The sequence below is a fragment of the Strix aluco genome, chromosome 5, assembly GCF_031877795.1.
Source record: "Strix aluco isolate bStrAlu1 chromosome 5, bStrAlu1.hap1, whole genome shotgun sequence".
Taxonomy (NCBI): Eukaryota; Metazoa; Chordata; class Aves; order Strigiformes; family Strigidae; genus Strix; species Strix aluco.
Window position 1 is genome coordinate 60,796,564 of NC_133935.1, and position 13,780 is coordinate 60,810,343.

Genomic DNA, 13,780 nt, shown 5'->3' on the forward strand with positions numbered 1-13,780 from the left:
AGAGCACAGATTCAAACCAACACTCTTTCACAAAGTGTAGCTAGAGTAGCCTATCCGAGGATACTGGCCTCACATCCCAAGATGTGGTTTGAGGGAAAGAGTAAGTCAGACAGCATTTATGTCTAAATCCCTCTGCAGTGTACACAGGTATTTGCTGTTGGACAGCTAGTTGCTGTTGTCCTCTTTTTTGGACACTGGAAGAACGGGGAGGGTTGTTAACTGAAGACTGGGGGCATACTGGGTGGGAAATCTGTTTGGGAACCATGTTAAAACAAGAACATAGCACAGAATATACTACAACAAAGTAGGTACCTGTCAAGTAACCTTGCATCTTTTTTCCTAAGTTGGTGGTCAGTCAGCCTCATCCTCATCCTCACCTAACTATTGTCCTACTTATTGTTTTCTCTCTCCACAGCAGTGCCACCTCTGTTGTGTGGGTTTAAACTTGTTGCAGTAAACAATATACCGGCCTCCCTGTTGTGTCAGAAGTAGAGCACTTTTGGAATTTTCTGCTTAATCTAATATTTGTTAGAACATGTTGACTCGTCAGAAGTGATCTGCAGGAATGTATCAGTTTTAGCAGTTTCTCAGGTGGAAGTGCTGGCTGAAAGGAGGCAGATGGTCAGACCAGGCTCCCACTCCTCTCATTGCAGGGACCTCCGCTCAGCGCTGGCGAGACAAGGACATGAACACGGTTGTTCTTGCATTGTGTGGGACTTCTGTGTGTTTCACACAAACTTTGAAAGTTCTTGGTTTCATCCCAGCACAGAGCACGAAAAATTTTGTAATAGCAAGAAGTTTCAGAGGATGAGAAAACTGTTTCCTGCCCTATACAATATAGAAGTCAGCGCTCTGTGTACTGGGACTATTTTCTAATTATAGCAATATCCCTGCTCTTTTTTCTTTTAAACTTAAATCCATGTTTGATTTGTTTCCAGGATTCTGTTATCATTAATTAATATCAGAAAATGTTGTTGATTTGAAGGAAGACCTTCATTTCTCAATACCAGAAGTGTGACTTGTTCTTACCAGATAATACTTGCAAATAGCCTGTGTTTCTGATTTTTATCCCCAGCTCTCGATCATGATTCTTATCAGATAACAGGAAGGAACAACAATTCTTTATTTTCAAAACCTGTTATTTTGTGTAATTAATGAGGTAAACCACAGAAAGAGTTCAGTGGACGCTGAAATAAAATGTCACAAGGAATGCAGGAGAATTATTGATGGATTGTTTTAACCAATCTAGTGAAAACTCTAAATTTATACATGGCTGAAACAGCTCTGATCTATAGTCATCTTTTCATTTTGCTTAAAGTCTTAATGAAATAAAAAGTCGTTACAGATTCCTATCATTAGTTTGTAATTTTCAAGGTTGTCTATTTTAAATGCTTTCAGTGGTCATAAGCATTTCTTGATTACCAAAAATTGCTTAACTACAGCCAACTATAAGTATTTTCCCAAAGTATGTGATCATGTTGCTCTTAGAATGCATAATTGTTTTATCCATGAAGAAGCTAAATTTGGCTTAACTGTGTCATGACATTTAACAGAAAATGTCTGGTGTGACAGGGCATAGTGTGGACACTGCACTGAAACGCTCATAACCACAGTTCATTTAACTGATCTTTTGAGGGGGTGAAATATCACACTAGTCATCTGCCTTTGGTTTTTCAAGCCACATCAAACAATTGTGTGGAGAAGTAAAAAACAAAAAGAAAAGTGCTAGGTTGTTTGATTTCATCAGTTAATGGCTGTAGGTCACTTGATACCCCTTTGTTTACAATACAGTGATATGCCTGTATCTTGTAAAGGTTCACCAGACTGACTTACCGCTGTGGTACAAGGCCTAAAATAAAGCTTGCACATGCCAGGCACCACATGATGCATAAAATATTCTAACAATATATTACAAAACCTTGTCAACGCTGGGGAAAATGAGTATTCCAAGAAGTAGAGCTGACCGAAAAAAAACCCATTCTTTTTTCCAAACCATGCCCTTGTGAAAGACAGTGATTTGGGGAGCTGGAGGGAGGGAGAGAGGGGTTTCTTCCTTCGGTCTGGTGGGGAAAAGTCTCCTCCCTGGTGAATAACAAAAGTCAGCAGAGGAAAAGACAAGCCCACTTCCAGCTCAAATCTTCACATTATTTCACGCCTTTTCTATTTCTCATTTTTGAGCAGCTGCACTAAGAACCAGCTCAGCCCCTTGAGGAACTTGCCAAATATTTTATATCCACACACTGAAGTGCAACAACTGCTTTGTGTGCAGTTGTGTTGTGAGTGTCCTGAGCAGATTTGCTTTCAGCTACCTGTGCACCACCTTGTTCTAAACTGTATCAGTCAGCTGGTTTAATGCCAATGTGGAAATAGTCATCTCTCTTTTACTGCTGTACAACGCACCAAGGGATCTTGCAAAATTCATTATAAGAAAATCCTTCTGTGAATTGTTCTAAAAGCTGTGAAATGGGTACCCACAAAGAACAGTAATCATAGCAGTTTCTAGCGCAAGACTATTAATGACACTAAGTAAGATTATGACACTTCTTAAACTGAAATAGTTCAGCTGATACATGCAGCCTAGAAACAAATTTCTGTTGACTGATAAACTGATGTTTTAGAACATGAAATATAATCACTCTCTCCTTTAAATATATTTTGACAGATTAAATCTCTGACAATGAAGCCTTTTACTGCATATCCTTCTGGGTTTATCGTATTCCTGTTTGCCTTGCTACAGAGAAGCCATGGACAATGCAAAGAAGCAGCTAAAAAATCAGAGATGAATTTGGGTGTAAAGTATGATCTTCCTAACTTCATTGCAGAAACACCAATTCAGAATGTAGTTTTATATAAACATCATGTTTATATTGGAGCAGTCAACAAGATTTATGTACTAAATCAAACTCTCCAGAACATTTCTATGTACAAGACTGGGCCCATTTTGGAGAACCCTGACTGTGCACCATGCGAAGACTGCAAAGATAAAGCCAATTTATCTAACAGTGTATGGAAGGATAATGTCAACATGGCACTGCTCTTAGAAACTTATTATGATGATCAGCTCATCAGCTGTGGTAGTGTGTCTGGAGGCATCTGCCACCGTCACATCATTCACCCCGACAACCCTGCTGACATCGAAAGCGAGGTGCACTGCATGTATTCACCCCAGGTGGACGGAGAAGCAGATAATTGTCCTGACTGTGTTGTAAGCACTTTAGGAACCAAAGTTTTGGTGACCGAAAAGGACAGGTTTGTCAATTTCTTTGTTGGAAATACTGTGACATCTACATTTCAACCTCCCCATGTGCTGCATTCAATATCAGTTAGAAGGTTAAAAGAAACACAGGATGGTTTTGAATTTCTCACAGATCAGTCTTATATAGATATCCTCCCTCAGTTCCGCGACTCATATCCCATTAGATATGTCCATGCCTTTGAAAATGATCACTTTGTCTTTTTTCTGACTGTTCAGAGAGAATCTCTCTACTCACAAGCTTTTCACACTAGAATTATCCGCTTCTGCACTTTAGACTCAGAGATGCGTTCTTACATGGAAATGCCTCTTGAGTGTATTTTTACCGAAAAGCGGAGAAAGAGGTCCATCCGAAAGGAGGTATTCAACATTTTGCAAGCTGCCTACGTAAGCAAGCCAGGTGCAGCTCTAGCCCATGAAATGGGCCTTGGTTTGAACGACGATATTCTCTATGGTGTTTTTGCACAAAGCAAACCAGACTCTTCTGAACCAACCAACAGATCTGCTGTTTGCGCTGTCTCCGTGCGAACCATCAACGAGTTCTTCAACAAGATTGTTGACAAGCAGAACATGAAATGTCTCCAGCACTTTTACGGCAAAGAGAGCAAATACTGCTTGAACAGGGTAAGCGACAATTAATTTGTTACATTTTGGGACTCTCGTTCTCTCTTTGCCTACTCCATTGACAGGTAGTCATCCCCTCAGTTTCAGTTACAAAATGTAATTCCCTGATCATTTCAGATTACTTAGTATTGCTGATGATTCATCTCTGTAAGGATTAGTTCCTGGAAACTGAGTATGAAAATCACTGAGGTCCTTATGGTGCTAAAAAAGTATTAATGGAACAAGGGGGAAAAAAATCCTTTTTTTTTAAATTTGTAAGTAATTGTTTTTCTTGAGAGACTGTGATGCCGATAAATGGAACATTTAGGCAGTTATTTCTTTTAATACTTAAAAAAAGTACTCATTAACATTCGTATCCATGTGCACTGAGGAGTCCCTGGAAATATCACTCGTATTTTAAACTATGTTAATGCTGAATCACTGCCCTCCTTAGAAAAAATGAAAGAGCTAGTTTGGAACTGCTGTCAAGAGTCAGATTGTAATATGGTTACTCATGCTTGATACAGAAACAGTCCCACTGAAATCAGTTTTCCTAATGAAAGAAGTGTCTATGAAAAGTGTATCTGAATGAGGATACCAGTAGTCTCAGGTCAGAGGGTTGCCTTTCTGTACACTGTGTGTTCAGGTGGTTGCTGCTCTCCAACCGTCTGAAATACTGTGAGTGAAGGAAGCACAGAATTTATTTCTTCCCTTCTGTACAGTATCTGTGCCGGTGTCAGCTCCTGTAAATGAAATAAAGAATCTGGGAATCAGGTACTTTTAACATTTATTTTGAAAAATGAAACATCAGAGCTTTGAATTGTACCCACTTATGTAGCAAGGCCTTAAATGTCCACTCTGGGGATCCTTCTTTTCTCAAATACAAGAAAAGGCATGCTGTCCTTTACCAGAGGGGAGGGCCAGAGCCATTATGACAGGGCTCTGCTTAGCCTTACAAGCCAAGACAAGGCCTGTGTCAGGACGGAGCAACCGCTCAACCTGCATTTGGAGATGGATGGGATCTATCATGTCCCATTGTTGGGATGGCTCGGAGTGAGGTGGGAACCGCAGGCCTTTGTCACCCCAATACCACCGCAGTCCTCCTCAGCACGTCTGCCCAGCACAGGGCATCAGGATGGGGTACTGGCACACGCCCCAGTTGGAGGTGGGAGCCTCTTACATGAAAGAGAAGGGCTGCTTGTCACTGCCAGGAGTGAGGTGGAGTGGCCTGGGGAGGAGCATCTGTCACAGAGCTGCTGTGGCTTCTCCCTAGTAGCAGGAATGTGCTCAGAGGTGGGGTCTGACCCAGTCTGAGCATCATCACAACAGCCTCAGCATTCCAGGGACGACTGCTTATCACAGGCTCAAGGTGTTCAACACAGATATAGGCATTGCCAGCGGATGCTGATACAGCAACCACAACAGATGTAGCATTTTATTCCCTTTTTTTTGGGGGGAAAGGCAATTTTCAGGAACTAAAAGCAAGTTAGCAAACATTCAGCACAGTAACTTCTTATCTTTCTTCAGTGTTATTGCTGTCCTAATTTTTCATTTCAGGTCTTATATTCTTTTTTTTTTTCATTTTTCAGTTCATTTTTAACAATGAACATTGTTCTTCTCTGAAAGTATTTTTTTTCCTTATTCCTAGGGTATTTTATTTGTGAGTGACTGTCTTTAAAGCTTGTGGCCTTTAACTTATCTCATTCTGTACTTGCCTATACACCCCTTTCATAAGGTGATCTTTTCATAGCAAAGTATACCATTAAAATATTGACAGAATAATTTGCCACTTTTCACATGCTGGGAACTACTTTCCTGCTTCAAAAGCTTTTCCAGAGTCTGCTGCTGCTTTGCATATCAGAACTGAATGTCTTATACTGCAGACGGTTTATTACAGTTGCCCATTTTCAAGAAATGTCATCAGAACTCTGATTTCTGCTACATTAAATTGATAAAGGGAAAAATGTTACTATGATTCTTGTGGTTTCTTTAAATGGCATGAAGGCGGCCAGAAGTTTTTGTCCTGATTGTTTGCTTAACATGGAAATATCAAGACTGAAACTTCACCATTCCATTTCCTTTGCTTTATTCCAGAGGACTCATTAAGGCTCCAATAAAAAGAGTCCTGTGAGTTTTTTCAGGTTTCAGTTGGCCAAAAAGATTGTCAAGAATTTGCCAAACATCCTTTATACACCTGTTTTTCTCAGGTGTGTGAAATAGACCTGCAAGGTTGGAAGGTGAAGGAGGAGAAGGAGCAGGCAGAAGGAGGAAAGTACATTGTTTCTCATGCTTGTGTCAGGAATGTGAAATCTGGTCTTCCTTGATTTTGCTGAAGGTAAAATAATAATTAAAAAAAGAGTTCCAAACCCCTCAACTCTTCTTAGGCCCTTTTTTGTACATTATAAAAACGTACATGAGGGCATAACCCATTTTTCCCCTTTTGTCAGTCACCTTCAACTTAAAAGAAAGCTTTTATAAACTGTGAGCTTTTGTCACAGTTTATTTTGGCAAAATTCAAAACTTGCTTTTTGTAATGTAGCCAAGATGATCTTTCTCTTTGATGTTGAGAGAATGAAACCGCAGACCACTGATGCAAGTGAAAGGCACTGACCACTGAGATTAAGTCATAGGACAGTGAAAACAGTACAGCAGTAAATATGGTATACCACTAACTTCAACAGTAAAAAGAAAAATGAGCCTTTAGCAATGTTTGCAAGGGAGCGCTATCTGATAATTTACAGTTAGAGTCAGATTGATGAAGGCCATTTCATGTTATCAAAAAAAGTCCCACAAGACAATTGTACATAATTTTGTTGGACTTTGGGTAGTCCATCTTTTTAAGTGGCTGTCCCTCAGGACTGTTTAGTCTGAGACTGCTAAAGGTAAAATTAAACCAGAATAATCCAGAATAAAGTATCCAAAACACTTCCTCAGCTTAGTCTTCTCAGATTTTAAGCATTTTTTTAAAAAATACTTCAACTGATCTTGATGTGGTTGACAAAATTTGTTAGTTTTTAGCCTTGTTTCCTAAAGGAATGAAGTTTATGTGGTCATGCTATTGTATGCCTGTCTTTCTGTTAGTTTTCCTGACAATCTCAACAATAAGAAATCTTAAAGATGTGAATCCAAGTGTGAATCCAGAGGCAGATCCAATATATGCTCAGGCTACGGAAACTGATGAAGTTTAAGGAGCCCCTTTATAAACATCAGAAGGACTCATAGGGACCAAAGCAGGTATTGCTCACACATGGGAAAAGTCTCCGTCAGAGCTTAGTTGGACAGGAAAGTCAACAAGCCACAAGGTATAAATCCAGACACAACTGTGCATCACTTATTCCAGTGCTCATGGAAAACTTTATAAAATCAAAATAAAACATTTCCAGTTGTGTTTAAGTGAAACACATATTAAGCCAAATCCTGGGCTCACTGAAGTCAGGGTTAGGAAAAGTGAATCTGATGGTGCATCTGATTAATATCAGATGTACCTCAGTGGAGCTGTGACCAGTTAGCACTTCCTAATAATTTCCTTCAGTGAAGAGCTGGCTGTCACTTCAATGACAGCAAGCAGGAAACAGAACTGGCTTTGAATTAGAAGAAAAATTTGGAGTCATAGTAAAGGGGTTTTATTGCCCGAGTCAGGACAAAGATATCTGAGAGGTAGCTGCTGTGGAGGGTTTTGAATCACTGTTCAGGAATCTCCTCACCCACAATGAAGAGAAAACTGGATGTAGGCTTTTAGCAGAGTTTATTTGGTCACAGTTAGTCACTACTAGCCCTGGTGTGGTACTCCTCAAAGCAGAGGTGTACTCAGATGAGGAGACAAATGCTAGTTACTTACTTCATTTGCAAACATAGTCCGGTTGTGTGTACCGCTATCATGGATTAAATGTGATTCCTCAGGTGGGGAAGATGGGTTGAGTTTAGCCTTGCAATTTCAACTGTACATTTCAATTGTCATTAGTTAGATCATGATCTTATGAGCTTTGTTTAGCCTTTCTGCATCTCTTATGTGCTAAACAATTGTGAGCCCAAGTGTCCCTTGATACCTAACTTCAATCACTATTGACTTTCATGGTAAAGCATCTCTAAAAATGAAATCCAAATTCAGCTCTGTAAAGGTCCTGTGGCTTTGTTTCTTCTATAGGTAAGTTCAAGTACTCCATTCACCTTACAGGAAAAGAGAAACCACAGACAGGCCACCGTGTTCCCAACAAGTGTCCTAAGGCAAGACAAACTGGTCACAACTGTCAAATGAAAGGCACAAACAGTTGGAAGAATGTGAAATGAAAACCAAGATCACCAAAACAAAAGATAAAGTGACAGTAAAATAAACACATGGTGATGCTTCTTTATTACCATTACAAACATGATAGATGAGTAAAATTGGGTTATGCTTATATTGTAATGGAAGAAAATAATTGCTGTCTTCTATCAGGAAACCGCAAAGGCAGTTATTGATCTGTCATCCTAAGGGTATGTCTAGGAATATTTAATAAAATAAACAGAGACAAATAACTCTTTTGAGGCCCTGTAACTGTAATATCCCACACCATTTGGCTTAAAATTTTTTGGCAGGTTTAAAAATAACACCACATCTCTTTGATTAGGAAGGGTTGATGTGGCTTATTTAGATAATCTCACAGCATGGAGGAAATGTTTTTTATATTGTGAGTAGAATGTGCCTGAATATTTTCCCTAAAAGTCAGGCACCAGAATCCATTGGATTGGTTCAGTCATTTATTCCTCTGAAAATGCTCAATCAAATGGCATATAGCACTCTGTCTGGGCACAAAGCCTGCTCCCATACATACAGATTTTTTGCAAGCTTCTCTGTGGGGTTCTGATGTCTCAGAAGAATAAATGAAGAGGGACTGGCTGATGGGCAGTGTGCACTGACACCCTTTAAAACAGGCTTAAACCATAGTAGTAAGGTGACAGGCTGCATCCACGTTCCTGTTCTGTGCTCACTGCCTGTCTGCTGAAAACCCAGGTGGTACCTTGAGGGTCACCATTGTGCCCTGTATGGTGGACTGCAAGGCAGGGTGTGCTCACCATCCAGCTCCCCTCCACCATTAGGTACGTGGCCATCTACCCACCTGGCCATGCAAGACCTGACTAGAACAAGTAGCGTGGTGTAAGGGATTGCAGGAAGAGTATGAACTCCAGTTAAGCTGCATATGAGGAAGGCATGGGTATGGGTACACGTAGAGATACAGGTGTGAGTGTGTAGGGGGTATGGTATGAGCATAGGTATGGGTATGGGTATGGCTATCTCAGGCTGAGCCAGATTCAGCAGACACATAGCTATAGAGGTAAGGGCTGTTCTGTCCCTGGGACTGGCCACATGGACACCGTCACAAGGAATTCCCAAGAAAAAGGCAAGGTAAGGAAAAAGGTCAGGGAGTTTCTTTGGAAAGTACCACACCACTCTGAGTGGTAGATATCTTTGCAGACTCTTCAGAACCCCAGGAGCTATGGAGTTTGAGGGCCGACCTGTTAGTCCCCGAGTGCTGCAAGAACTACAGTTTTCCTTCTGATGTCCTGTTAGGGGCCTGTCTCTGTTTGCCTCCCAGTGCTGCTGCTTGGTGTTTTATCATCTTCTCGATGAAAGCTGCATTTCTCTGTGAAAAAATGGTATCCGTTAAAATACCATTTTCTGCAAAGGGCACTGCCAGAGTTACTAATAATGTTCCATTTCCAGACTTTTTAATCAAATTCTTCCACTGAAGACAGGGTTCCCTATTGGTTATTAGTGTAGAAGAGTCACTCTGCTCATTTTCCCCGGAATTGCACAGAAATCATTTCAGGCAGAAAGTATTTTATTTTTTTTTTTTAACATGGATATCTGGTCATGTGATTTTTATGTCTCAGAGTTTCTGAAGGCCCTTAAATAACTCTAAAGACTAGAACTGGACAAAGAATAATTTTCTTATCCTATGTAACCTTGCAAATCTGAAAATCTTTACAGTCCCATAGGGAGAGATGTCCAGAATGTAGACTAGCAGGTATGTAACATTAAGGACACTCACTAGAGATGTGTAATATTTGGATCTAAGCCTCTTTTCCTGGGTTCAAGACCAAATTCTAAGGCTCCTCTGCCCCAGATTAAGGTCCTGTCTGGTCTGCTGATGGCTATTCTGCAATGGGACCGTGTCAGCCCCTCCTGAAAGATCTGCTTGGATTTCTTTATAAACAATGCCATGTTCCAGAGAAAGAGAAGCTGATTCTGCAGTGCACTGCATTCAGATCTAAGTCCTGGGTTCATCCCACCTGGCTTTGGTAGGTAGTTGAGACATCTAAGTAAGCAATGAATTTTCCTCAGGTTCTGCTGCCAAATGATGGAGAGACACATAAATCCTGACAAAGCAGACATCTGCCTTTCAGCTCACTCAGCACCAACCTTACCTCAGCAGTTTCTCTACTTACTCGTTCTGACTCAGGACCACATATTGCTGTCATTATTGCTCACTAAAGCAACAGTAGGTAGTTATTATCCAGCAGAGTGTTGTGTTACTTGAACTTTCTAAGTGGCATGTGGGTTTCTGATCTCAGACAGCTTTCACATCATAGTGGAATTACTCCTCATTTCCAAACATACAGGTAAAACCAGAGTCAAATCCCACAGTAAATTAAAAAAAAAAAAAAAAGTTATGAAAGAAGATCCATGGCATAAATGGTTCAGAAAGCAATTGTATGTCACAAAGAAATATTACTTGCACTGTCTATGGAGTGGGTGAAAACAATGAGATGTTAGAGGAGGAATGATCTGGGGGAAGTGATAATGAGAGCTTCATTTTCTTAAGGCAGATGTTTTTATACACAGCCTGTGGAAATTAGGGCAAATTGCATGATTTTCTTCTACTTTCTGGACTCCTTTCTATCCCACACATCTCTTGCACCACTGTTTTGGCTAGACATGCAGTTGTTGTGTAATGTTATCTTGGAATAAGAGTCCCCACGCTCAGCATTACTTTAGGCTAACTGGTCTACTTGGAATTCACAGCTTTTCTATTTCATCACATCTTCCATGTAAATAACTTACATGAAAAATGCACCTGATGTACACTACAAATGTACAGCAGAACTGCATTTATCCACACATCTCTGATGCATTATTTTATTTCTTCAAAATGTGTAATTAGTCAACACCTCTCCTTTGATAATCTGTATACTGAGTTAAATGTTAAGGGAAATCAGCAAAATACAAAGATTACTTAGGTCCATTTTATCTGCAGAATCAATAGGATTTACTTACTGCTAATGCACTAACCAAATTATGAGAACTAATGCAGCACTGTTCAATGACAAAAGCAAATAACTCTTTGAATGATCTTGACAATAGAACATGTAGTCATCTTAATTTGTATTAACTAATTACATTTAACATGAACGTCTTTTTACCTATTACCTTAAGTGGAACATCAGTACTTCCCCCCTCTCATTTTAGCAGTGAAGTAGATCAAAACAACAAGTATTAATAGTGGGATGATACTATGTAAAATTTTACATCAATGGAGTTCTTTAAAAAATTTCTCTTTCTTTAGGGGTCATAAAAATAATGTGTAATCTTTCCATTGACTTCAGTGAGATCTCATCAAGTCCTTGAAGTTGAAAGTTTAGCTTAAAGATAATTAATCCTTCAGTAATGCCCTCTAAATTGTTCCTTATTTTGCAACAAGTGGTATTTTGAAGGGTTAGTTTCCTGTGTAACTCAGACAATCTCAAGGCAGTAGCAACACATAGTAGTGGCCACTGTGTAGTTAGGATTGCTTGATTGCTTCCATCTTAAAGGAGTGTTTCCAGTTGCTTGCTTTTTCTTCAAGTTTCCTACTTTGCAATTGAGATTTGAAAAGTGTATTCTCAGAAAGGGAACATATTTCTCCTGTATTTTATAAAAAAATTCTGAATTTCTTTCAAATACATGAGGAATATTGGGAAGAGGAGGAAGGAAGAAGAGGGAAACAATTACTTGTTTAAAACAAAAAGAGGAAAAATCTTTTACCTTTTGAAATAAAGCTTCAGTGCTTCAGCAGTTCTTAGAAACAGGAGAACCTGGTCCCCTGCCCCAGATGTGTTCACTTCTCTGTGAATGCCAGACTGAGTTCACAGCACCTACACCCTTGAGTTGTCTTTCACTGGTCAAGAAGAAATCAGAAGCACAATGGATCTGCTTCTATGGGAATTGTTTAGCACATAAATTTATGTCCACTAGCAAAACTGAGCTGTTCCATTTATTACTCATTTTTCCTTTCCTTAGGAATACAAGAAGTGCTTGGTAATGAATGGTGGCTGGTGCTACTGTGTGGAAATCTGTTTTACAAAGCACATAGCATTTTTAATACTGTGTTTTCAAATACTTTTCTCTTGTGATACGACTTCTGAGTGATTTATGTTCCACTTCCCAAGAACATGGAGTTCTTGGGAAGATCAAGTTAGTTGTTTGACAAAATAGGGCTTGAAGAAGAAAGAGAAATTCAGCATACCTAGTACCTATCACCGCCACATTAATATGGAAATTAGCTGTCTTTCTGTGCTGTGAGAGCAGCAGGTGGGGTACACACTGTGTATCCCCTGCAGACTGCTCTAGTCTGGCTTCCGTGCAGTCCCTGCTGACTCGTCCCTTTGGGATACCTCTTTCCAAGGACTTACTGACCCTATCAATACGAATATGTGCAATAGTTCAATACAAAAGACCCAATCTCTTAATTGATAATATTTGATAAAGAAAGTGACATGGGAGAATATGAATGTAATGTAATCTTGATGCCAATAAGGAACAGTATTCATGTTCATTTGGCCTGCTATTGAACAGTACATATGATTAGTACTGATGTATGGCCAACACTATTTAGTTACCTACAGTTACTTCTCTTCAAAATGCAGAAGCAAGTTTTGGGAACTCACACTGCAGTTACACTGACCCAGCAGGTGAGGAGTCTCGCTGTGGACTTGCAGTTGATCATGTTGGCAAAAGCTGTTTCTCATGTTCCTCAATTCTGGCTGGCTTCTCTTCTGCTTGTTGTACAGCACTGGAGTCTGTTCACAAGAGATTCTTTTCTGGTCAATTACTTTCAAAAAATAAATGTGTCCATATTTTTTCTGTGTATCATTGTTGAATATGCTCATAACTGTAAAGAATTCAGACACCCTGTGACGGTTGTGTATAGTGAGAACAATTAATATGACTGTGACCTTTTAGAATTGCTCGTAGTAAAATTTTGTCCATTTCACAAACCTTCTGTCTTGCAAATTGCAGAGGAAAAAATATTCCTTTGTGATAGCATAGTAGAAAGCTATTTATATAGTTCTCCTCTTCTCCATTACACTTTATTCACCAGCTATGGCATGAAACCACGTGGGAAAGGAGGAGGGAGGTAGTCCCTTTGCCAAGGGAACTGGCAGAAGAAGGCATGAAGTGAACAGAGTCTGTAAATGTGCCAGAAGCCAGAAAGTTTGTCCTGGTTATTTTTCTCCTCTCCCCATTTTGTCAAAGAGCTATAAATACAAGGATCTTAGTAGTCATCTCTAACTGAGTCCAGAATTAAAAAGACTGGTGTGTGACAGCTGGGAGGATTTATGAGGTTTATGAAATTTACGGGGTAATTCCTTTCAAAGATAACAATGATAGGCCAAATTTATAATGTCCCTCACTTTTATTTAGATGGGACTGGGAAACAGACAATACAGGTTCTAACTCCAGCCCTCTAACAGACCTCCAACATGATGATCAAATCACTCATCCTCTTAAGGCAACACCCTGGCTTCACTGAGTTATTGGGGCCAGAATTTCACTTCTTATATTTCACCTGAAGTACTGCAAACTACCCAGAAAATTCAAATGCATTACAGAACAGCAAAACTGTGTTGGTGAAAAACACACAAGAAACTTTAGAGAGGAAAATCTGATAAGTTTCTTCTGTGTTC

General features: G+C 39.7%; 1 protein-coding gene across 1 annotated transcript in view; it reads left to right on the plus strand.

Moving 5' to 3' along the window:
• The first annotated feature begins 2,668 nt into the window (after nucleotides 1-2,668).
• Nucleotides 2,669-13,780, plus strand: part of MET (MET proto-oncogene, receptor tyrosine kinase) — a 72,581-nt gene continuing 61,469 nt past the window's right edge. The window contains exon 1 of the mRNA XM_074827546.1: nucleotides 2,669-3,877. Coding sequence (XP_074683647.1) covers nucleotides 2,678-3,877 — 1,200 coding nt within the window. The 5' untranslated portion in view covers nucleotides 2,669-2,677. The remainder of the gene's footprint in view (nucleotides 3,878-13,780) is intronic.